This window comes from Cebus imitator, unplaced genomic scaffold (genome assembly GCF_001604975.1).
Source record: "Cebus imitator isolate Cc_AM_T3 unplaced genomic scaffold, Cebus_imitator-1.0 Scaffold259, whole genome shotgun sequence".
NCBI classification, from domain to species: domain Eukaryota; kingdom Metazoa; phylum Chordata; class Mammalia; order Primates; family Cebidae; genus Cebus; species Cebus imitator.
In genome coordinates, this window is record NW_016107574.1 from 517447 (window position 1) to 543406 (window position 25960).

General features: G+C 37.9%; 3 protein-coding genes across 6 annotated transcripts in view; 1 reads left to right on the forward strand and 2 right to left on the reverse strand.

Moving 5' to 3' along the window:
* SHOC2 (SHOC2 leucine rich repeat scaffold protein) overlaps nucleotides 1–584 on the reverse strand; it is an 89606-nt gene extending 89022 nt beyond the window's left edge. The window contains exon 1 of one of the 2 annotated variants that reach the window (XM_037728233.1): nucleotides 511–584. The gene's annotated coding sequence lies outside the window, so the exon portion shown is untranslated. The other variant, XM_017499677.2, reaches the window with a different exon arrangement.
* Nucleotides 1–20650, forward strand: BBIP1 (BBSome interacting protein 1). Of its 2 annotated transcripts, none has more exons than XM_017499682.2 (4): nucleotides 1–251; nucleotides 1173–1264; nucleotides 17668–17742; nucleotides 18740–20650. In XM_017499682.2, the coding sequence occupies exons 3-4, from the start codon at nucleotides 17697–17699 to the stop codon at nucleotides 18904–18906; spliced, it is 213 nt and encodes a 70-aa protein (XP_017355171.1). In that variant the 5' UTR covers nucleotides 1–251; nucleotides 1173–1264; nucleotides 17668–17696; the 3' UTR covers nucleotides 18907–20650. The 2 variants fall into 2 exon arrangements, with proteins under 2 accessions (XP_017355171.1, XP_017355170.1); XM_017499681.2 differs by lacking the exon at nucleotides 1–251 and adding an exon at nucleotides 434–527.
* PDCD4 (programmed cell death 4) overlaps nucleotides 20185–25960 on the reverse strand; it is a 27560-nt gene continuing 21784 nt past the window's right edge. Inside the window, exons 9-12 of one of the 2 annotated variants that reach the window (XM_017499680.2) lie at nucleotides 25396–25503; nucleotides 25073–25183; nucleotides 23532–23671; nucleotides 20185–20904 (exon numbers count right to left, since the gene is read on the reverse strand). In XM_017499680.2, coding sequence (XP_017355169.1) covers nucleotides 20844–20904; nucleotides 23532–23671; nucleotides 25073–25183; nucleotides 25396–25503 — 420 coding nt within the window. In that variant the 3' untranslated portion in view covers nucleotides 20185–20843. The remainder of the gene's footprint in view (nucleotides 20905–23531; nucleotides 23672–25072; nucleotides 25184–25395; nucleotides 25504–25960) is intronic. The other variant, XM_017499679.2, reaches the window with a different exon arrangement.

Sequence of the window (25960 nt, forward strand, 5' to 3'; positions counted from 1 at the left end):
CTCTACGCCGTCTCCCGCCCACTGGGCGCCGCTGGCTAGCCGGGCTACAGAGCAAGCCTCCGGCAGGGTAGAGTGACAACTCCCCGACCGGAAGTTACTGTTGAAGCTAAGGTGGCCATAACTGATAATGGCAACAGGAGTTTCCTGGCTTCCTGTTTCCCGGGTGACGTAGATTTTTTTTTTTTTTTTTCCTTCGCCCCTTTCACCGTTACCCGGGGCAACAGCTGAGACGTCTGGGAAGGGATGCATCTGTAAGTAAGCCCAAAGAGGTGCCGTGGGTGACCAGAAATCCCATATTAGACAAGCTAATTCATACTCTGGACTACGGGTCCGGTTTCCTGGCCCTTATTTTACAGAGACGTCTGGTCACTTACCTAGCTGGACCACCGTTTAGAGCTCCGAAAATCCCTCTCCTGCCCGGAAGTTGTATTTGGCACTTCCGAATAGGGTCATGGCGGAAGGGTGTGACTAGCCTCGCCGCCCGTGCCCCAGGGAATGCCCATTCCTGACCTCAGTTGCAAAGTGAGGTGAGTCCCTCGGCCCCCACCAGTGTGGCGGACCCGGGCCGGACAGTCCCTGTGGGACGGAGCGCTGAAATGGCGAGCGGGACTCAGAGCCGCTTCCGTTGGAAGGTGGTTTTCTTTCCGGGCTGGCCTGTCGGCGGTCCGCCTCGCCTCCGCCCCCCTGAGGCTCTCTGCGGGGTGAGGCCGGTTTACCGGCCGCCCTAGCCTAGCCAGAGCCAGCCGGGCTGGGACGGCCCCAGCGGGGAATGGGCGCGGACCTCGGGGCGGAGCCCCTAACTCCGGCGAAATAGAGCCCCTGACCACGCCTCCGCAAGTTCCTATTAAGTACTTTCACCCCCAGACCTTCGGAGGCAAGAGAATTCGGGAACTTGAGGAAATCATTATAGACTCTCAGCTGTGAAAGAAAAAGATGAGTCCCTGTTACCAGGGCAAGACCTCAGTCTTTTTCGCCTGCCACTTGCCTTACTGTTCTGATTTTCCCCGCTTTCCGCGTCTCTCCTTTGTAAACTTTGACTGCGGTTCTGGGTGGAGAATATACTATCCTAATCCTGCAGGTCTACAGTTTATTAAACAACGCGCTGAATATTTGAAACTACTGTATTGCTTTTGTATGACCCTTTACAAAGTAAATCATACATTATCTTGTAGTTTCTTCTGTATGCTTGAATCAAGAACTCTTTCATCTTGATAATACCGGGTTGGATGCTTTAAAGCTGCAGCAAAAAGACCAGAACTTTCAGGTAAATGAAAATTGTTAATATCCAGCCAGTCAACAATAAGAATGCAAACTTACCTTCTCTACTTGATTTCTACTTCCTTAGTACTCACACTCTAGCCAGGATGAACTCTCTTGTTTCTTTGCGGTTACTGAAATCTATTGTAGCACTCTCTTTTTGTGATTCTCTATCTGATTCTGTTATCTGTGGGGATGTGTTTCCAGATTCTTCCCAGCAGGAAGTAATTTCCTCTGAATTTATCTAGCATTTTTTTTTACATCTTTTAGGACAATCAGTATTTTATATAATAGCTGCTTGTGTTTTTAGCTTCACTGCCATGTCTACACCTAGATGGAATGGTTTGTATCAGATTCGTCTTCCTGTCATTTTCACCCTGCACATGATTTTATTTTGGTAAATACTTTCTGAAAGTTTGAATATATTGGGTGTCTCTTCGATGCCCAGGACACTTCCAGCTGAGTTTCAGAGACCTTCAATTTATCAGAAATTCAGCAGAGCCTCTGCTACTCAACCTTTTCTTGCATTTCCCCCATGAAGTCTTTTCTGACATGATTTTTCCCCAGTGTTTTATAATTCAAAGTGTTGATATATTTAAAAGCTGAAAGAATTAAAGAATTCATGTATCCTTCTTCTATATGCAGCAGTTAACATTTTGCCATATATTTTTCATTCCTCCTCACTTTTTCATTGTCATTGAACTATTTGGAAAAAAGTTGCATATACCTGTTGTTAGGCAGACACCACTAAGATTTCCAGCATGAATTTCCTAAGACTTGTGAAGTTCTCCAGCAAAACACATTATCATTATTACAGCAATTTTGTAATGTTTAAAATCTAGCCCAAGTGCAAATTTTCCTAACTTACCCAGGAATATATTTTATACCTTCTCCTTCCCAGTCCTGCAAAAAATAAAAATCAAGATCCAATCAAAATTTATATATTGTGTGTGGGTATTGTAATTCTTTAGCTTTAATTTAGTAGAGAGCCCCCATCATCCCCCCCACCCACCCCTGTGACATTGGCATTATGAAGAGTTCAAGCCATTAGTCTTTTTGGAAATGGGCCCCCTTTTTCTTCATGTAAACAAGAAGTTAGTCTAGAGGCTTAAGTGGAACTTTTTTTTTTTTTTTGAGGATACGTCACAGTATTCATACTTTTCCAGTCATGATTAAGCCTTCTCAAAGGCAACTATATGCACCTTTGCTGTGAGTTGCTGGTTAAATCCATCACCCTTCTCAGCATACTTACCCGCCTCTGGTGTCCTACAAAGTAGTGAGTAGCATTTAATCCTGTGTGTAGAGTTACGTGTTAGTGCCTTGGATCGGCAACACAGACTAACTACCTTTAAAAAAGTGTTGCTGCTGCTTTGCCTATTCTTGGAGCTGATGCAATGTATTTCTGCAGTAATGTGTACTGATGTCAGCATAGTTTCATGAGTTTCAACTCCTGGCACCCTGTAGACGTTGTTGAAAGATGTGTGGGCCCTGTAATTCAAATACAGATGAATCTTGATGTTATCAAAGCAAATACCAAGGCAACTGTTGGCCATCTGGTTACATTCCAATTTAGGCGATGTTATTTTTCTCCCTGAAATTCTCTTGCAAGTCTTAATTGGTCCTGGTGTTTTTGTGATAGCTTTTTGGTAGCATTAAGTAGAGTCTATTAAAAATTGCAAAATCAAGATTATACTTGACACTTAGTACATGAGATACATTCCCTGCCCAATGAATAGAGAAGTGTTTGTGGAATTTACTTCATAATCACAAGAGGAAGACTCTCAAGACTGCCAACCTCATATACTCCTCCTAGCCTAGACTTATATTTGATCATGAAAGATAAGTGAAAGGCAAAAACTACATTTAGGGAGCAGAAGAAAATGCTCTGAGAGGGCAAATCTCTTAGATTGGTGTAGAATGTTTTTAGTCATCATATTGAAAATACATAATGCAGCCCATTAGTTGCTTCCTTTGTGTACAAGAGAATTTGCTTGTGTGAGAATACTCTAGATTTAAGTCAGGCAATACCAATTAAGATCATAGGTTTTAGCGTCAGACCTGAGTTTCAGGAATAAGACTATTCAATTAGCTGGATGATCTTACACAGCCAATTCAGTCTATTATCTATTAAATGAGGTCTTGGTCAGGCATGGTAACTCACACCTAGAATCCTGGCACTTTGCAAGGCCAAGGCAGGTGGATCACTTGAAGTCTGGAGTTTGAGACCAGCCTGGCCAACCTGGCGAAACGCTGTTTGTACCAAAAAGGCAAAAATTAGCCTGGTGTGGTGGTGTACTTCTGTAGTCCCAGCTACTCAGAAGTCTGAGGCACCAGAATCGCTTGAGTCTGGGAGGCAGAGGTTGCAGTGAGCCAAGATCGCAGCACTGCACTCCAACCTGGGCAACAGAGCAAGACCTTGTCTCAAAAAAGAAAAAAAAATAAATTTTTTTTTTAATGGAGTCTTAAAACTGCTAAGGATTGTTGTACAGAATTAATTCAAATATGTATACAGTGCCTTACCTTGGTTTGTAGCACATGGAATGCAGTGTATGGTGATGAATAACTTCTAAAGCAGTCCAAATATTGACATCGAATATTTAGCGAGTAAAGGAATGAATCTTAAGACAGTAGTTCTCTAAGTTTAACGTAGGGAACTTAATTAAAAGTTAGGGTCCAACTGCCGTGACTCATGCCTGTAATCCTAACACTTGGGGAGGCTGAGGAGGACGGATCACTTGAGCCCAGGAGTTTGAGACCAGCCTGGGCAATATGGCGAAACCCTGTCTCAAAAAATACAAAATATTAGTGGAGCAGGGTAGCATGTGCCTGTAGTCCCAGCTACTTGGGAGGCTGAGATAGGAGAATTACTTGAGCCCGGAAGCTCAAGGCTGTGGTGAGCAATGATCACATGACTGCACTGTAGTCTGAGCAACAGAGCAAGACCCTGTCTCAAGAAAATAAATAAGAAAAAAAGTATTTTTATTTAACAATTCTAATTTCTGGAGAACTCCAGAAAAATCTATATTTTTAATCATTGTACAGGGAGTTTTGATGCAGATGATCTGGGGACTGGGCTTTGAGAGGCACTACGTAAAGTATAAAGCAACTTTTCGCTTTCCTTGCGTATTGTTGAAATAGCTAACTAAATATTTCAGGAGCTGAGCAAACACTTTTTTAAAAAGGTTAATAGCCAGCATTTTTGGGACCACTGCCTAGTACTGAATTTTGAAATAAGAAAGCTTATTAGAAAAAGACATTTTGCATGAGTAGGATGTATCATTACTAACTTAATAGTAGTGTCTGCTACTGGATTATCTCTGAGCCACTGGCATCATCCAGGTTCACCCAAGAACAATTCCCATTCTTAGTCCTAGGCACATTTCAGAAGCTAGACACCACACATTTTATTCACATGAGCTTGAATTAATTAGCTAAATTGAACACATTGCAACATTTTTTTTACCAGCAGATGCCAGATAGCAAAGCAGAATAGAGTCTACTGTAGTCTCCAATATATGACATATGATGTTACTTGGCATCTCCAGATAAACATTATCAATCCAAATTAAGCATTCTGCTAGCATGTGGGCAGTTGCTTGAGTAAGAGTGAGCATTACTACTTTATGTTTGCTGAAAAACGCATTCTTTCTGGGCTCCCCTTTTCACCTTTTTCTCATTTACGTTCTGAAATCTAGTATGTTTTTGAAAATTTATCTTTCAGTTAACCACAAGTCTTGGATAAGACAAAAGATAAAAATTTTGTTATTCTCCCATTCTCACGACCGACACTAGGCAGGTTGAATTTTGTATAAAGGAGCTAACTTAATAAATATTCACAAAAGAAATACTCTTTACATACAGTATCCTTTGCAGTCCATGGTCATGACTGCTCCTGACTACTACTTCAGTTCCCAGAGATTGTATTTTTGCATCTCAATGTCCATTAATGATAAAATTAGACAGCTTGACCTATGTTCACAGTGACTCTATGTTTTACTGTAGTTGCAAAGTCAAATGCCTACAATGATTGGGCAAGTAAGGTAAGAGGAAACAATAAGCAGTAGTAAGGACTGGAGAATTCCAGAGCATATGCTTACCTAAGTTAAGCATCACTTCCCAGCCCTAGCCAAATTTCGTCGTGTTGAAATGTGGGCTTGATGTTGCCAGATTTGTCAAATAGAGCTAAAATTTGGATTTTGTGTGAAATGTCCTGATTTTTAAACATTGGCTAAATACTTTTTAAATATCTGTAAACCAACAAATATTTAAGTGGATAGGATCAAGGGTTACCAGTTTATGACATGTTATTTCTTAACATGAAAACATGAGTGGTGTTTTTGTTGAGAATCTCAAAATGCTTCAGAAGTGTTTTCTTTTTGCCATATGTCAAGTGCATTGGTCAGGGTTCAGCAACAAGTCACCTGTCATCTCCATTAGACATTCAACATAGATTCTTACATACAATGAGCTTCTGTTCCCTTGGTTACAATTTTAAAGATTTTAACCTTTGCTGCCCTTTTATAAGTTTGTTCACATTTTCTCAACTTGGAGTTCTATTATGAAATAGATTTTCTCTATTATACTTTTTAAAACATTTAAGAACACAATTTGGCAGCACATGCTGCTTCAAAAGTAAGTGAAACAGGTTTTTAAAGAAAAGCACCTTTAAATAGATCATGCTGTGTTATAGGTACCATGATATTTATGAAGATTCAAAGATTTTTAGAGACAGAAGATTCCTTTTGGTAATCTAGAACAAGTCTTTATTATAACAATATGAAAATTAGTCCCGGAATAATAAATATCATACTGTATTTCTAAGGACTTTTACATCTACTTATTGCTAACACCTTACAACCCAGTACAGATAATGAACATATTTTGTATGAGAAAACCAAGCCTCTGATTGGCTAAGAAAGGTATTCAAGGTCACACAGCTAGTTAGTGGTGTGGCCAGAGTAGAACCATGTACCCCATAAAAGTATAAATGTGGGCCAGGCACAGTGATTCACACCTATAATCCCAGCTCTTTGGGAGGCCAAGGCAGACGGATCACAAGTTCAGGAGTTCGAGACCAGCCTGACCAACATGGTGAAACCCAATCTCTATTAAAAATACAAAAAGTAACCAGGCGTGGTGGTGCTTGCCTGTAATCCCAGCTACTCGGGAGGCTGAGGCAGGAGAATCGCTTAAACCTGCTAGGTGGGGGTTGCAGTGAGCCAAGATCACACTATTGCACTCCAGCCTGGGCAACAGAGCAAGACTCCGTCTCAAAAAAATAAAGCATAAATGTGAAATGGAGTACAACTAGTTAGCACCAGAGAGCAACCCTGTACCTCTTTTAAAATATAAAGGTGAAATAGATTGATTAGAAAAAATGGCAGACTCTAGTGTAAGCTTCTGTTTTATTTAAGTCACACATTGGATTTTTACTGTCATAGTTTATTTAAAACACTTAGAATCCTAGGATATGCTCAAGCATTCTATTTCAAACTTTAAAACTGGGTCTTGTACAGTTAATATAAGCTGATAAGTTTAGATACATTAATAGAGGGAAAAAGGAATTACAATGAAGATACAGTGACAGGTTAGGAGTAGTAGGCACATATTATGGAAGATAAACACATAGACTCATGGAATGGCTCCTTTAGGGCTCCCAGCAAAGATCAAATATTAGATTAAGGAGACTTAGTGTGGGGAGGACAGTTTTAAAAACATCTGAATCCCATCCTGAACATTTCTAGAAACGAAGACTTGACATTGGCATCCTCAATATGTTTTCATGTTGATGTTTCTGATCCATATGTATAGTTATGAGTAATCAAAAATGGAGTTTGAATTTTAGTAATTTAGTCTCCTTCTCTGTCTGTCCCCTGTGTGACCACAGCTTACATTTTCCAGATGGCTAGATGAAAATAGGTACAGTCTAAAGCTAATTGCTCTATTCAGCTGTTTAACCCAAAATCAGTATTTTCTCATATGAGTCGTAATATATCATGATGAAGAGAATTTAAAAATGGAAAATTTGTAAGCTTTTAAAGTGTTGCATTTTAAGCTTGAGATTTGAAAGTTTCTGTGATAGTGTTTAAATAATATTTAATGCTATAAACAAAATGTAGTCAAAAAGCAATTTTTCTTCCTAAGAGATTTATTTCAGAATGGCATCAAACGTGACAACTGGAATGCTAAATCCTCAAATTAAGAAGAAAAAAAAAAAGAAAAACTACATGTTGGTTAGAGCATATATTGGTCCGATTGTGACACAGTTCCCAAACCAAAAAGGAAGAAAGGTTGTGCTTTCGTCAATATGCAGCACTTGTTTTTTCATCTACCTCATTCCTGAGATTTATTGTTTGCCTCGTATTTTATTTTCACCCTCCTTTGCAAAGGTTGTTAGTGGCTTCAAAATTTCCCATTTCAGTAGAAATTGAAGATCGTATGTTACTTCTTCAGCCTTTGTTGACTTCTGCACACCATAGTCTACTTTTATCTCTCCAGTGTCTTCTTTTTTTTTTTTTTTTAGACGGAGTTTCGCTCTTGTTACCCAGGCTGGAGTGCAATGGCGCGATCTCGGCTCACCGCAACCTCCGCCTCCTGGGTTCAAGCAATTCTCCTGCCTCAGCCTCCTGAGTAGCTGGGACTACAGGCACGCACCACCATGCCCAGCTAATTTTTTGTAGTTTTTTAGTAGAGACGGGGTTTCACCATGTTGACCAGGATGGTCTCGATCTCTTGACCTCGTGATCCACCCGCCTCGGCCTCCCAAAGTGCTGGGATTACAGGCTTGAGCCACCGCGCCCGGCTCTCCAGTGTCTTCTTAAATGTTGTTGATATTCCTTCAGTGAAGCACCATACTAAACCTACTTGGGACCTCCTTGTCAATCCTACAGATGCAGCATAGAGAAAACTGAAAAGAGACCTTGCTTTTGAGTAAGGCAGACCTGAGTTCATAATCTGTTTCTTCACTTACCGACTATATGATGTTGGGCAAGGTAACTTTTCTTAAACCTTGTTTTAGTCTGTTAAATTTCATCATATACATATGTGTACCCAATTTATAATTACGCATGTACACATCCACCTCCCGATGCATCTCTCAACATTGGTAGTTCAATTCTAAAATCACCATTTATGGTGATAAATGTTATTTTCAAAATTACTGCAGAAAATTCCTTAAAAGGTCTACATAGTTGAACCACATGCATTACTTCATACTAAACACTATGTTGCTATTGTTACTCTTAAGCAAACTAAAATTTAAGAGCCACAAAGCTAACTAAAGGAAAGAAGCTAAATGTTTTGACATTCAAACTATTCTGCCTTTAATATAACTCTTAAGAGTATGGGTGTTGAGAGAAGAGGTGAAGAGTTCTAAAATTTTTTTGCTTGCTATAGGTTTTTCATCATGCTTTTTTAGTAATAAGCCTCTATAATACATGTTAATAAACTTATTTTTTCTGAAAATCTAATTTTATGCCAACATTATAATGGTACACTATAGTAAGAATTGCTGACATTCATTGAACTCTTATGCCAGGGATTGGTCTCATAGCTTTATATGAATTATATCTTTAATATGCCAGCCATCCCAAGTTGATGCCATTGTAAGCTTTATCTTGCAGTTGAGACTGAGGCTTAGAAAATTAAGTAATTTGTCTAAGTGACTAATCTTGAGCTCAGCTGCTTCTTTCAACCACACTATATACTCTTATTTCTTTTTACCGCCACTCCACCACCCACCATCTTGCCATGTCTTTCTTGAGTGATTATATCCACCTTTGTAGCTTATACTGCTGTACAGTTGACTCTGGGCCTCCAGTCCATTTTACCTTCCTCTTGGACTTAACACACTCTGTTAATCTAAACCTAACGTATGGTCCTTACTCTTCCTTCTCCTCCTGTGTGTTTCCAGTATGAATCAATACACGCATATCCACAATCAATGTTAGCTCACTTCAGTGGTCTGTGATCATTTCCTTATCACCCATAGGTGGTTAGCGGTGGGAAGGTGGAAAATGTTTGAATCTCAACTTCTTGTGCCCTAAATCACCTCTTATATCTTCTCCTCTTAGTGTCTATTATCCCTGCTTCAATTCATACTTTCATCATCTTACCTAAACAATTATAGCTTCCTACTAATCTCCTTTTCTCTAGTGTCTCTCCTCCTTTTTCCTTTATTTTGTCTAGAATATGTGTTTCCAATACAGGAATCATGTCACATAACTGCTTAGAACCATCCAGTTAGCTCCCTCTTGACTATAGGATATAAAGTCTAAATTCAGTGTTGCAGACTGAGTATGAACTGGTCTCTACCTGGTCAGTCCCACCGCAGTACCTAGTGCACGCTGTGCACACACTGCCCTCTAGCCATGTCCTCCAACAGAACACTTTTTTTAATGCGTCTTCATTTGAACATATTGTTCACTTTGCCTAGAACATCTGCCCCTTGCTATACATGTCCTTCTCTGCCTAGTAAACCCCCATTCAACTTTCTGGGACTAGCTCCGATGTCATGTTTAATAATTCTTCTTCAGAGACCACCCATTGTCCCCTATCCCAGCCAAAAATGGTTTTCATTTCTTAAGGCACAAGAGTCATGCTTCATTAAAGTACATTGCATTCCATTATAATTATCTATTTATATATGTCTTTCTCTACCTCACCCCCACCAAAGAAAGGAATGGTTCTTATCCACTCTGTCTCCTTCATTTAGCCATGGCTGGTACATTATAGACATTTAGTGTGTTTGTTGAAAGAAAAAAATCTGTTCATATAGTCAGGCACTTTATGATTCCAAATTCTTTTTATGTTACATTCGTTAGTTTTCTACTCTGAAAGAGCAGTGCCTTTGGTGTCACCTAAAACAACATTCTAGTGTTTATCACTCTCATCTTTACTGTCCAGTGTTTATTTCCAAATAGAATACAAGGTACATCATTAATTTTGGCCTATCAACTCATAATTTCTGGCCACTTTAGAGATTTATACTTTCTTGAAGAAAGAACTAGGAGCTAGACTCTTTTTCCAAATATGTAACAGGTATGCAGGGAAGATCTTCGTGAAAGACAGAATTCTTTCACTAAGACTTTGACTTGTAGGTCTCCTGCAAGTCCACAACATTTAAGTTCGAGAGATGACATAAAAGCCAACCTTTTCATGACAAAATTATATAAATCTTAGTATTTACAGTTTGAAGTGTCCTGTTGTTGACTGCTTTTGTTTCTCTGAAGTTGCTTGCCTAATTAATGGAAAATCTATTGAGGGTATCATTGTTTTGCTGGCCTGAGTTAACCACCACCTCATCATGGCTTTTACTTAAATCACTGCTTCATATACTTCCCTTTGCCTATTGGACATTAATTCTGAAAGTCTCAGAAGCATATCTTAGTCATTAGATTACAAAATTGAGCTCCTGTCTTTCCCTAGTTTTATGATTTCACAGTGCAGCTAGTTGCCAAATTGAAGCACCCATTTTTTACCTGCATCTAAACTGTTTGAATAGCCCTGTAATTGTCCTCCTGAATACATTTAGTTCTGTTCAGGTCATTCTCATTCTTAAAATATTTCAGTGGTTCCTTATTTCCTTCAAAACCAATTTGATTGCAGTTTGGTTTGGGTTTGTTTCCAGACAGGTTGCTTGCGACTTTTTTTTTGTATATATAGCCTTCCTGGCCTCTCCCATAACGCACCATATGCTTTGTTGCCCATCTTCATGCCTCTGCACAAACTGTTGTTACCTGCACCTAAAGTTCCTCCCCATCATATGTAACTGACACAATTGCTCCCTATTTGTGTTCCCATGGCATTTTTACAAATAATTCTTAGAACTTACATTGCATTATGGTTCTTTGCTTATGTACCAATTTCTTCTCCCTCCACCCCCATCCTTCAAGATCCTCAAGCCTAGAGACTATGCCTTAATAAGTCTGACGCTGAATTAATTTCAATGTAAGATGATATGCCATTTGAATACTTCAATTTTGTTCTTAACCTTTTCTTAGTCATGGATGTTCATGTAATAGAAAGTAGAAATAAAGCCCATAAATAACCATTAGTTAACATTTTGGCACAACATATTGTACTTGTGTCACTAGAAGCGCCCACATCAGAATATCCTTGTGATAGGAGAAAAAATGACAGTCTTTTTTTGCCAAGTCTACAACTCTTTTGCAAGATTTTATCTTTTTGTACTTAAATAATTCCTTTATAAAAAGACAGCTTTGTCCAGGATGTTCTAAGTTTTTCACTTAATAGAGAAGAAAGTCATTGTTCACTTGATTTTAATAAATGTTACATTCAGAAGAAGTACAGCTTTTACTGATTTCAAAATTAGTTATTTGTAAATACTGGTATTTTCCTTAAATTTGCTTAATATGTAGCATCTTACTGCATATGCCATATTGAAAGTGACATTGCCCTAGGAATACAAAGTATGATCTAGGCAATACTGGTCCAATAATTGTACTTTTAAAGAATTCCAGAATCACATAACTTTAGGAAACAATATATACTCAGTTTTCCTGTTTGAAATTTATCACATACTTTCGCATATTAAAGTTTCTAAGCAGTCTTGCTGTTAAAAAGAAAGTTTAACTTTTTTCCTTCCCAGGGCTTCTCAAATTTAATAACTATGGAATCTTCCTAGAAGGTCCATTAACATCTCAAAGAACAACATGGTTATTGTATTGATCATCAGTCTTTTTACCAGCATTTGCATATCCTTGATGCCTGAAGACAGATAGAGCGGTATATAAGCAAGCAAGATTAAAAACAATCAATTTTCAGATCCTAAACTTTTATATGTAGTGTCTGTTGATAATGCATTCCCTGAGAAAATGGATCTGTGGATAAACCATCATGTTTCATCTCATTTCCTGTGTCCCCTTTCACCATTTTCTTTATTTTTTGAGATAGGCTCTCTCACTCTGTCACCTAAGCTGAAGTGCAGTGACATGATCATATCTCACTGCAACCTCAAACTCAGGCTCAAGCAGGACCCTCACCTCAGCCTCCTGAGTAGCTGAGACTGACAGGCAAACACCAACATGCCCAGCTAATTTTTAATTTTTTGTAGAGATAAGGTCTTTCTTAATTTTTTGTAGGGATGAACTCCTGAGCTCATGCAGTCATCCCACTTTGGCCTCCCAAAGTGCTGGAATTCAGATGCAAGCCACCGTACCAGGCCCACAATTATTTTTCTAAGAATGTATGAAGGAAGGCATCTCTGTAACCCAGGTAGAATTTTACTGTGACAGAATGTTCCAGGGAGTAAGCATCTTTTAGGAGATAAACACAGAGACAAGGAAACATTGATAACTCTAGTAAGAAAGACTATGGGCTTTTCTAATTATTAAGTAAGTAGTGCTTTTGCAAGTCAAGAAACTGTTCTCAGCTTTCAACAATATTGAAGGAATACCTAATTGAGTAGTCTGCTGGTCATTTAAAATTATTTTTTGATGATAGGCACTACATGATTGTTAGCATATAACTTAAGTTCAAAGATTGAAAAAAAAATGTCCCATTCTTATCTCAGTATTTACATCTATAAAAATGAAAAATAGTGCCAGGCACTGTGACTCACACCTGTAACCCCAGCTTTTGGGAGGCCGAGGTGGGTGGATCACTTGAGGTCAGAAGTTTGAGGCCAGCTTGGCCAACATGGTGAAACCCCATTTCTACTGAAAATACAAAAATTAGCCAGGCATGGTGGCACACACCTGTAATCCCAGGTACTCAGGAGTCTGAGGCGTGAGAATCACTTGACCCAGGAGGTGGAAGTTGCAGTGAGCCGAGATCGTGTAACTACACTCCAGCCTGGGCAACAGAACAAGACTCCATCTCAAAAAACAAAAGAAAAATAATAGAAATGTGGCAGTAAGTAAATTTTCAGCCATGTTATAAACATGAACTAGTTGAGAAAATAAAGCTATGTCCTTATTGACAGATACATGGCCAATCACTTTATTTTTTATGTTCAACAATTACTTTATCAATGTATAGCTCCTTTTGAACAATTTCATACCAATTGTAATAACTGAATCCAAAATATTTTAAAGTTTAAACTTATAAACATTTTTATAGCAAAGAAGTATGCTAGGATGATCATTAAAATATCAGGGATGAAAATATGTTACGTTAGAATAAAGTGGGTTGGAAATAGAGGTCCAGGAAGAAAAAAAGATGATATAAAATTTCTAACTTAAAAATGAGCTTTTTATTCATGGATGATGGTAGCTATCAAATTGCTATTATGTATAGATTATATTGGATATGTTTTTTAAAGACTGAGATCGTTATTTTTAAATATGCCAGAAATTACATCCTTTATAATTTAAATTTATGATAAAAAATTTAAACATCAATTTAGAAATGTATGAAGTGATACCTAGTTTTCCAAAATCTCTTTGGGAGTATGCAAGTAGAAAATTTGAGGACCACTGACAATATATTCTTAAACTTGAGACACTTCAGTGATCTGGTCTGGTCTCACACCTGTTACGTAATTTGGTTATCCAACTAAATCACACCAGGGGTTTTTAACTTGCCAAATGTGTGTGATTGATTTGGAGGCAATTGTCTTTCCTACACATCTTTTAACTCTCATTCCTAAAACATAGTAAAATATTTCATGACAAAGATTTGGTTCTCCTTCAAGTTTTTCTGCATTAATTTTAGCTCAAATAGCTACAACAGGTTTGCGTACCTTGTCATGATTTTGAAATGCACTATCCATCAAAACTATTATCTCTGGGAGAAATTACAATCTTTAGAAACTACATAAGAAAAAGAAGCAGCAGATTATTTTCCATTTATCTAGAACAAAGGCTTCAAAAAAATGATGAATTGACACTGTGAGCATTTTAAGTTTGGTTCTATTAATGTAAGAATAATTTCACTTTACTTCTGTAATTTAATGTTTTCTCTTTTTTTTTTTTCTTTTGAGACGGAGTTTCTCTCTTGTTACCCAGGCTGGAGTGCAATGGTGCCATCTCGGCTTACCACAACCTCCGCCTCCTGGGTTCAGGCAATTCTCCTGCCCCAGCCTCCTGAGTAGCTGGGATTACAGGCACGCGCCACCATGCCCAGCTAATTTTTTATATTTTTAGTAGAGACGGGGTTTCACCATGTTGACCAGGATGGTCTCAATCTCTTGACCTCGTGATCCACCCGCCTCGGCCTCCCACAGTGCTGGGATTACAGGCTTGAGCCACCGTGCCTGGCCAATGTTTTCTCTTGAGAGTATACCTTGGCAAGCTGCATCATTTTTAAATTTGGCATAGTATTTCATTGTGTGAATGTTACATGATTTATTTAACCTTTGACCTGTTGGTGAACGTTTAGCTTCATCTATTGCTGAACATTTTGCCATTCAGTGCAATTACTGAGTCAAAGAAAATGTGCATATTTAGTTTTAATAGATACAGTACAGCAAAATATCCCTCTGAAAAAGCTTAACAACAGTGCCAATTTCCCTATACCATCCCTACCTGTGGACACTATCAGCCTTTTGACTTTTTGCAGTTTCAAAAGACATCACATGTGCACTCACACACAAAAGCAGTCTTTGCTTAAATGTCACCTTCTTAATGAGGTCATCATGATTTTCCTCTTAAAATTGAAGTACCACCCCCCACCCCCAGCATTCCTTAATCCCCTTTACACTATTTTCTATAGTTCTTACTACCTTCTGGCATGCTGTTCTCTCTTACTCCAGACTGTAGGCTCCCAAAAGGCAAAGGTTTGGGGTTTTGTCCTGTTTATTATGAACAATGCCAGGCACGTGGTAAAAAAAAACTCGCATATTTATTGAATTAAATAGCCATGGCAGTTGTAAAATACACATGAATTTCAACCACAGCTGTTACATTTCTCCTTTTGTCCATCTGTTCCTGATTTAAATACATCTCACCTGACAAGAAAGTGCTCTTAAAAGCAGCAACAACTCCTTAGAGCGCATTACTCTAAGCGAATCACCCATGTCTGGCTACTAGCAGGCCATTTGGGAGAAGGAAATACTGTCGTGCACTGTATAGCAACATGCAGTCAACAGTAGACTTCATATGCAACAGTGGTTCTATAAGATTATGATAAAGCTGAAAAATTCCTATTGCCTAGTGATGTCGTAGCCATTGTAATGCTCATGATGTTGTGGCAGAACACTTTACTTTTTCTGTGTTAAGATACACAAATACCATTGTGTTACAATCGCCTGCTGTATTCAGTAAGGTAACATGGACATGTTTATAGCCTAGGCCCAGTAGACTGTACCATATAGCCTAGGTTTATATTAGGTTATACCATTTAGGTTTGTGTAAGTACACTGTTAGGATGTTTGCACCATGACAGAACCACCTAATGATGCATTTCTCAGAACATATCCCATCATTAAGAAACACATGACTGAACTCTTCCTACTCTGGACTCCCAGGGCAGTTGATTATCAAGAAAGTATAGCTCAGCCAGTGCTGGCCATCCAACCACCACCTTGCTTATTTTAGCCCTTCCCTTCCTGTTTTTTTCCTGCCAATGCCTAAGGGGGCCTAGAAACAAGAACCAACCCTATAAAAACAGAGATTCTACCCAGGCGAGTGACTGGCACTGATCTCCCCCCACTAGACGCAACCCACTCCTACCAGCCCTTTGGCCCCACACCCTTTCCAGTAACAATGGCAGCTTAGTCAAACAACTGAGGTTTGGTAGAGCACCAAGTTTCATTGTTTTTGTCAGGCCAGATTTTGGATGTGAAAGAGGTATCAGACTAAGAGAAAACAAAGAATAGTGACTGAATTCAGAGTAGCTGGAGTTACTTATGCTAAGAGTTGTTCACCTACCACTTTAGCATTTTGGTGATACATGTAACAATCCTTAGCTGCTGTGTACTCCCTTCACATTTATCAACATCTATAATGTCCTCTCTTTCAGTGGCATATCATGTCAGATTTGCTTCAAATAGGGAAGTTTGATCATAATATTTTCACTGTGATGTCTTTAATGGAGAGGCTAGGTGGTGGTTTTGATAGCTCACCTCAAGGCTAATCAGGAGGTCTGTAGTGTTGTTAGCCTTCATCCTAACCTGGAAAAAAGAAAAGCAGTGATCACTAAGTACCACTGGCAGACCTAAAAAAGGAAAGAATATGGTAGGAGCAGCTGTGCAGTCTAAGGAAATCGCACATTGTATTTACTTCATATTCTATTTAAGTGATGAGTTGCTTTATTCCTGGTCCATTACTTATTTCATCTTCTTGCTAGAACAGTATAGGGGTGACGCTTGATGATAAAGTTCTGGAAAGCAGATAGAGGTTTTCAGGAACTCGGACATTCCAGAATAAAAATCTGAGCAAGAGAGATGAAGAGACTTGGATACAGAGGAGGAAGTTTTTATTAGGAATGTCAAAGTAGTGGAGTGGGAATAACAAAGACCAGAAGAAGCTTCACTTGATTGTAATTAATTTGCAGTGGTTGTTAAAGGTAGGCACCAAGCCAGCATCACCACTTTATAAATAATAAACCTGTGGGGGTGATGTTGTGAAAGATGCATGCTAAGGTTGCATCAGCAAGGTGAATCACCGAGTGGGTGGGCCCGTCTAGAAAAGCATGTGTGTTTGGAAAGGGATCATTCTACAGTTTAGTCCAAAACACCTTGAGCATACAGCATAGCAGAATCTTGGCTGTAATACTTCAAGTAAATGTCACTGGCAAAAACGGTACGTTTGCTGGTATGTTCATAACAAATACTCCTGGTTAAGTATTTGCTGGTCCTTTAGCATATAGAATCTCAGTATTAGAGGAAAATAGCAAGCTGAAAGCATACCATATTCCCATTCTTCAGTAGCCAATTTCACCTATTGCATTACTTCATTACAAATTGCAGCTGTGTAGCCAGTAACTGATCCATAGGATGCTTTCTGTTAGGCACAAAGTAGAATCCAGCTGTTAGCTGTTTGTTGAAAGAAGTAGGAATCTTAGGAAATGTTTGCCTGCCACTTCCTCCTTTTCCTAATACCTGCCTCACCCCGCCTCTCAACTGGTGGTCATGTTTTTTTGTCATCCACCATTCAGGAGAAATGCTATCAATGAACCACACTGGCTACACACACATACCTTTTCCTCAGATGATAGTAATCATCTTTGCCTTAAAAACCAAAGCTCTACCAAGTTTTCACTATGAGAGAAAAAAAATTAGAACACCGGGCCTTGTAGTTAACACAACTGATTAATGAAAGTTGACAAGATCTAAATGCCTATACAAACTATCCCAAGGTCACAGGAAATTAATGGCAATATTATGCAAGGTTAGGGTGGTTCACTTTCTATAGGAATTTGGATTTTACTTCTTAAACTACAATGGAAATGACTCAGGCAATCTGCTTTGGCAGTTTATTCTTGAATAACACTGATTTCTCATTCAAGGGGAAAACACTGTATCGAACAACTCCGACATGGCAGAAGTGAAGCCAGTGTTCCGGGAAGTTCTTCCAAAACAAGGTAGTACATCACAAATACAAAGATCATTATTATAGAGACAAACCAAGTGATAGGCAGTGTCACATAGCAGGCTTAATAGCTAAACATCTGCAGCTGTTGTGTTCCATATTGTCTCATTTACTGTTTACTCTTACTGTATGCTTTTCTTATCAGATTATAAAGGAGGGATCCTCACTTTTTTCTTTGTAGTAAAGGGATAACAAATGAAGCATTGTTTCTTATACCTAAAATTGCTAATTACAATATGAATTTTTTTTTTAAGAGACATGTTCTCACCTGGTCACCTAGGCTTGGATACAGTTGGCATAATCATAGCTCACTGCAGCCTTGAACTGCTAGGCTCATGCCCTGGCCTACCGATTTGCTAGGACAGCAGACATGTGCTACCATGCCTGGCTAGTTTGTTTTTGTAGAGACTGGATCTCAATGTGTTGCCAAAGCTGGTCTCGAACCCCTAGGCTCAAATAATCCAACCCCTTTGAGATCCCAAAGTGCTGGGATTACAGGTATGAGCTACCATGCCCGGCTCAATATGAAATTTCAATGAAGGATATAATGGAATTTACTATGTTAAATAAGGTCTGAAAGTGGAGAAAGAGAAACCAACTGTAAGCAACAGAAGAGCTGAAAGTTTAAACAGGCATTTGAATATTTATGTTAAATACCATACTTTGCTATAGTTTTTGCACTACATATATATATTCTGCGCAATCTTATTTTAAAATTAAACTTCTGACACAAAAGTTTTGTCTTATAATAGCATAAATTCTTGGGTAGAAAGTTCAAAACTTGTTTTCCTCAGAAACACCCTAGTATTAAGAAATGCTGCTTATATGGTGACTATGATATTTCTGGTCTCACAGCAAAACTTCAGTTTAGGTACAAGAGTTTTTCAGTGACAACAGATTGATTTTTTTAGATCTTCATTCTAGCTGCAAATCCAACTACCAAACCCACTGGGTTACTTTTCTTAATTCTTATTTCTTATTAAACTTAGGGCCATTGTTTGTGGAAGATATAACCACAATGGTGTTGTGTAAACCCAAACTTTTACCTTTAAAATCTCTGACTCTGGAAAAACTAGAGAAAATGCATCAAGCAGCACAGGATACAATTCGCCAACAAGAAATGGCAGAAAAGGATCAACGGCAAATAACCCACTGAACGGTAACTGAAGCACTTTAGGGAACAACCTGTCTTACCTACTATTTAACAGTAACTAGAAAATGATATGCTTCTGTGTGCTGAAAGTAGTATTTGTTAATATTATCAATAAAATTGATAGTATTAATTACAAAAATACCTAAGATTGATGAAATTTGTATTGTGAATGTAAACACTCTGGTTTGTATTGAACATAAACAGTTACAATGAACCAAATTTTATGGGGTTTTTATTCATGTTTTTAGAATTGCATATTATTTGTTCACCATTCCTGTTGCTATCTCTTATAGATAACATTCTTGGGCACAAGGGACTAATGGATCTTTACATGTTTATTAAAATCTGAATTGGAAGATATATTCCAGTCTTGCATAAAGTGTTTGCTGGGCTTTTACATTATTTAAACAAATTAATTTTAAAAAAATTTTTTTAACCAATTTTATGTGCTGTCATGTTAAATACTATCGTGTGTGACCAGATCCTACCAGTGATGATAAAACTGTATTAAATCTCATTTTGAAGAAACCCTCCCCTATTCTGTAGTCAGCTAAACTTTTAATTACATTAATGTTAAGGACTTGAGAATTACATGACTGTGTTTATCATCCAGATGTCAATTAAAAACCTAAAAATGGAACTATATTTATATAAGCCTAGGTAATATGGGCTTGAAAAAGCCCATGAGGTGAATATGAACATTAAACTTGGTTTTAATTCTAACAGACTGTATCTAAACTTGCCATCGGTATACTCCTAATAGTACCCACATAAATTCTGAATATAATTCTTTGTCGGTTTGCTGCATTCAATATTTGGCAGTTTAGCATAGACCTTGAGGGCTTACTGGGTTATTAGGCTATGTAAAAGTGGTTCAAAGTATGATCATTCTTTTGTTATTAATTGGTAGGTCATATTTTCTCACACATTGGGTAAATGTCAAGCTTTCAGTCTTTGGAGAATAACTTTTTGTAACATTAGCCATTATTTGGTAACAGAATTTAAGAATGAAATGATGGAAGGTATTACATATTTCTAAAACTTAATTAAGCTCTAGATCAGATAACAATGGAGGAAAGTGATACCTGCATTTTTTTCCCTAGTGTAATCTTAATTTACTATTGTAGTTTTCATTTAAAAGTTTGTAGGGAAAAAAAGTTTTCAAGGAACACTAAGATTAAATTCACTACGTTCAAATACGCTTCCTTATGAGATTTAAAATTCGCTGTGTGAAATTAAAGTTTAAAAGACCTAAAATAAATGTACTCCCAATAAAGAATCAACACTGCTTCACATGTTTTATTTTGGTGTACATTCTTCTAGAACCAGGTTCATTTTTCCAGTTTTGTAGAAAAATAGATGTTCCAGCCACTATTTACTTAACTGTCTAGTCTTTTAAGACCAATCAGTATGTTCCCTGGAAAGATGAATAAGTCTCATGACTAATTTTTTTTTAAATTCTTTAAGACAAAGAAATAACTTTCTTTTTTTTTTACTTCCAAAGCACAGTATTTCAACAGCAGCAGCCAACATGGGGTTTTAGCAGCTTAACTTTACCCCCTAAATAAAGCTTTGTATAAACCAGTGATTTTACTACAAAAAACACTGTCCTTGAAAGAAAGGAGTGGCAGTCAGACATCAATGCAAAACTTGGAATGATTAGGTCATAAACATGGCACTTACAAAAGGTAGCTTATTAGAATATTCCACTTAAGAAGAGGTTACTTTTCTGTCCCTCCTTTGCCCCCTCAAAAAAAAAAAAAAAAAAGAAAGAAAAAACATTTCCTTTTAAAATTCCCCTTAAATGTAGGTTTATAAAATGTCAGAAATGCCTTGTACCCAAAACAAGTGCCAAAAAAAAAAAAAAAAACTTGTGCTAACAACTCTTACAATTCAGATATATATTTTTATGATATCTAAGACTGCAAGAGTTCTTATATTCAGTAGCTCTCTGGTTTAAGGCGACCTCCATCTCCTTCGCTTACAAAACGCTTTCTGCCCCTGTAATGAAGAAAAAAAACAAAAACATGAAAACAGATACAATTTCTAACTATAGTCAATTAAAAAATTTAAAAATTTGGTATTTTTTGGTTACATATTAGCTTTTAAAGGGTTTTCCATTAAAAAAAAAAAAGTCAGCATACCTCTAATTCCTTTGGAAAGGATTCCCTACTATATAAGCATAAAACATCAATGTCAAATCTGAGTGTTTTTTTAGTACACTATCCAAATAATCACATTAAAAAAGTTGATACCAAACTAAAGCAAACATTTTATTTAGAAGTTTAATATTTATTTCTACATTATTATTATCTGTAAACTTAACAGTGAGCCAAATAGAAACACTAACATAATTCAGAATTATGCAAACTGGAGCTGTGGAATCTATCAAAATATCCATGTTTGACAATTTAAAAAAATGTTGTATCAGCTGTAAAAAAACCATAACTTGAATGTGGGAAAAACAAATCAGAATTATAGCCTATGCCCCATTTAGAAGGCCTGCTCTATAATATATAAGCCCACACTCTAGCTACATGTAGTGGCAACAGCCCAGAAGGAACAGCTGGACAGTGGCCTACAACAGTAAGTGGGAAACAGAACTTGGGCAACATTAGCTCTTACTCTCTGACCCCAGGCCAACATGCACAAGCATGCAAAACCACACACAAATGTGCACCTCACCCAAATAGGCTAAAAGATAAAAGACAAAAGTCAAAGCAGTATGGTATGTATAAACAGAAAGTTTAGTTATCTCCTCATGTGACCCTTGAGAATAAAGCCACACAGAAACAATCAGACTTTAAAACAGAGACGGAAAAACTTTCGAAAGGCCAATGCCAGGGTACTGGCCACACACTTTCCAGTGAGAACATCCCCACACACAACCACACACCCACTTTCCAGTGAGAACATCCCCACACACAACCACACACCCACTTTCCAGTGAGAACATCTCCACACACACACTTTCCAGTGAGAACATCCCAATACACACCCACACCCGCACTTTCCAGTGAGAACATCCCCATACACCCACACACACTTTCCAGTGAGAACATCCACACACACACACACACACACACACAAACTTTCCAGTGAGAACATCCCCACACACACACACACACTTTCTAGTGAGAATATCCCCCCCACACACTTTCCACTGAGAATATTCCCCACCCCCACACACACTTTCCAGTGAGAACATCCCCACACACACCCACACACACTTTCCAGTGAGAACATCCCCACACACACACTTTCCACTGAAAACATCCCCACACACACTTTCCAGTGAGAATATCCCCACACAACCCCACACACACTTTCCACTGAGAACATCCCCACACGCACCCACACACACATTCGTGAGAACATCCACACACAATCTGCAGTAAGAACATCCACAGACACACATACTTTCCAGTGAGTCCACACACACACACACACAAACACACTTTCCAGTGAGAACATCCACACACACCAACACACACACTTTTCAGTGAGAACATCCACACCCACACACACTTTCCAGTGAGAACATCCACACACACCCAAACACACAATTTCCAGTGAGAACATCCGCACACACACCCACACTTTCCAGTGAGAATATCCATAGACACACACACTTTCCAGTGAGAACATCCAGACACACACTTTCCAGTGAGAACATCCACACACCCACACATACTTTCCAGTGAGTCCACACACACACACACACACACACACTTTCCAGTGAGAACATCCCCCATACACACACTTTCCAGTGGGAACATCCCCATACACCCACACACACACTTTCCACTGAGAACATCCCCACACACCCACACACACACTTTCCAGTGAAAACATCCACACACCCCCCACACACTTTCCAGTGAGAACATCCACACCCACACACACACTTTCCAATGAGAACATACCCACAGACACACTTTCCAGTGGGAACATCCCCACACACCCACACACACACTTTCCACTGAGAACATCCCCACACTTTTCAGTGAGAATATACACACCTTCCAGTGAGAGCATCCCCCCCCACACACTTTCCAGTGAGAACATCCCCATGCCACTACACATACTTTCCAGTGAGGACATCCACATACACACCCACTTTCCAGTGAGAACATCCCATTAGCCTCAATTCTCCACAACCTCTAAAGAAGTCAAGGAAGCCACATACAGTACAGGTAAGAGCCTAGATCTTTAAAGCCAGAAAAGTCCTGGATTCATACTTGGCTTTTACCACATACTAGCCATGTGACCTTAGAAAAGTACATTATACCTTCCTAAGCCTCAATTTTCTCATCTTATTACGGATAATACCTACTCTAAAGTAACACTGAAACTACTTGTAACAAAGGAACTGCTCCACAAAATTAGTTTCCTTCAAATGAACTGGGACTTCATGACGCAGTCCTGTACAGATTTACAAGGGGACTAAAACAACCTTCGCCTTTGTTTTTCCATGAACTCAAAACAAACATGAGTCATGCTCTTCAGTGACTTAAGGGAAGATATTTTTCTGAAAGAGCTGGAATGATAAACTATCTTAGCCCTTAACCTTCCCAAAGACCTCATCCACTATTTAATATTGAGAAAGTAGTATTTAAATAAAGTACCTTGAAGGACAGAGATCTCTGAGTTGTTTGGAAATAATTCCAGCCTGAAAACATTCTTCTACAAACCGCTCCAGCACAGAGTACGAATGTGGGACATCCAGATTAATGTCCGGAATTTCATTATAAATTCTCTCATAACCCTACAACAATGCAATTACACAAAGAATTGTTAGCCCATAATACATGTCATAAAACACAACCCATCACTATGTCATCAATCTACATTTAAGTCCAAATGTTTATATGGTTAAACTGAAGTCAGATTTGAATACTGAGAAGCACAGAAAGTAGATTTGTTACACTGTTTTACTTTAAAACTGTTCTCTCTGTTAAAGTCAGGAAATAACAGACATTGGCAAGTTGTGGAGAAAAGGGAAGGCTTAAAAACACTGTTGGTGGGAATGCAAATTAGTTCAGCCCCTGTAGAAAATGGTTCGGAGATTTCTCAAAGAACTCAAGACAGAATTACCATTCAACCCAACAATCCCATTACTGGGTGTATACCCAAAGGAAAAGAAATCATTCTACCAGAATGACACCTAAATTTGTATATTTATTGGGCACTATTCACAATAGCAAAGACATGGAGTCAACTCAAGTGCCCATCAATGGTGGATTAGACAAAATGTGGTATATATATGTCCATGGAATGCTACACAGCCATAAAAAAGAACGAAATCATGTACTCTGCAGCAATGTGGATGCAGCTGCAGGCCATTACCCTAAGAAAATTATCATAAACATAAAACCAAGTAATGCATGTTCTCACTTATAAGTCGGAGCTAAACACTGGGTACACAGACACATGAAGATGGATGCAATAAACGTTGGGAATTTCAAAAGCGGGGAAAGGGAAAGAGGACAAGAGTTGAAAACTACCTATCAGGTACTATGTTTGCTACCTGAGGGACAGGATCATTAATTAGAAGTCCAAACCTCAGCATCACGCAATATACCCATCTAACAAACCTGCACATGTACCTCTCTGATATCTAAAATTAAAAATATAAATAAATAAGTAAAATTGGTTACATAGCTAAAAAAATTTTTAAATACTGTTCTCTCAAAAGAGCTGCAGGCAGACATCAGATACTGGGCAAACTCCTTTCCCATCTACTTCTCTATATACATTTAGTATCTTAAAAAAAAAAAAATACAAGGCAAACAAAAACCTCACCAACATTTAAACAGCAATACATAAAATTTTAAATAGGAAAAAAGTACTTTATAATGTGTTAAAAGTTCATGTTTCTCTCTAGATAGAAAACAGAAATTGTCGCATCTTAGAAACTGAACCCTTGAGGTAGAATACATTATCACATTTGTTAATATAGGTAGAAAACCCACTGCAGTGTTACTTTCCAAGAAATGGTTGCAAAAGATTCAAACCTCAAACATTACTATTAAGAAAACACAAAATATATAGGCATAATAACACTAAATATACCTAAAGAAAATTTCATTGACAATTAATAATCTTTATTCAATCATATATTTAAAGCATAATCCTAAAAATTGTTGAAAAATAATGTTATACTTACTCTTTTCATTTGGTCTACAGTAATGGTAGAAGACATCCAAAGGGACTTTAATAAATCCAAAATCATCTTAAATGTACTTTCTCCGGTTGACTCTAAAACCATTATAATAGCCTAAAAATTGAATGAATGAATGAGTGAATTTTTGGTTATTCATATACAAAACTGCTCCTAAAACGTACCAGATGCGTTTTGTAATCATAAAAATTTAAAAACCAATTCCTCCTTTGACATTAAAAAGAAGATGTATATTATTTAAAAAGCATAAATCACTGTAGTACAACATGAAATATTTAATTCTCTTTGACATGGCAAGGTAATCTTACTTCATATACAAGCTCATGGTGAAAATGAGGTACTTCCAGTTCCTTAAGGCAATGTTCAGCTTCAGATATATCTCCAGAGAGTAAATACTCTTTCAGCAGCATATCAATCTATTAGATTTAAAAGTTGAGATGTATTAGAATTCCTAACTTTTAAAAAATTGTGCTTGCCTACAGGATTATCTGCCCTCATTCCAATATAATGAAATAATAGGTAACAAACAGCTAATAATACACAGACTGGACATGGTACTATTATAACAGAATTTTTCATAATGAACAAATAAATCCCCAGTTTTTAAATGGTTCATAATTATGATTCAAATGCAATGCTTCAGTGTATCTGAATCTACAAGTAGGTTTATAATGCATGCATCCTGGGTTGTGACCAAAATGCTTTATTTAGTGTGCCTTATTAAAAATAAAGGATTTTAAATACCACTAGAGGGCACTAACAAAGTTTCAATATAAAGTGGCTTAAAATATTTCGCTTCGATCAAGATGCTCTTAATAGTACACTGAGCCAAAAACTGAGATGATAATGGGGCATTACTAGACAGGGCAAAGA

Bases quoted from the DNA above. Each gene is read 5' to 3' on its own strand.
- BBIP1 (XM_017499682.2), top strand. From the start codon at position 17,697: ATGGCAGAAGTGAAGCCAGTGTTCCGGGAAGTTCTTCCAAAACAAG. The intron at 17,743-18,739 runs GTAGTACATCAC...TATTAAACTTAG, and splicing joins GGAAGTTCTTCCAAAACAAG to GGCCATTGTTTGTGGAAGAT.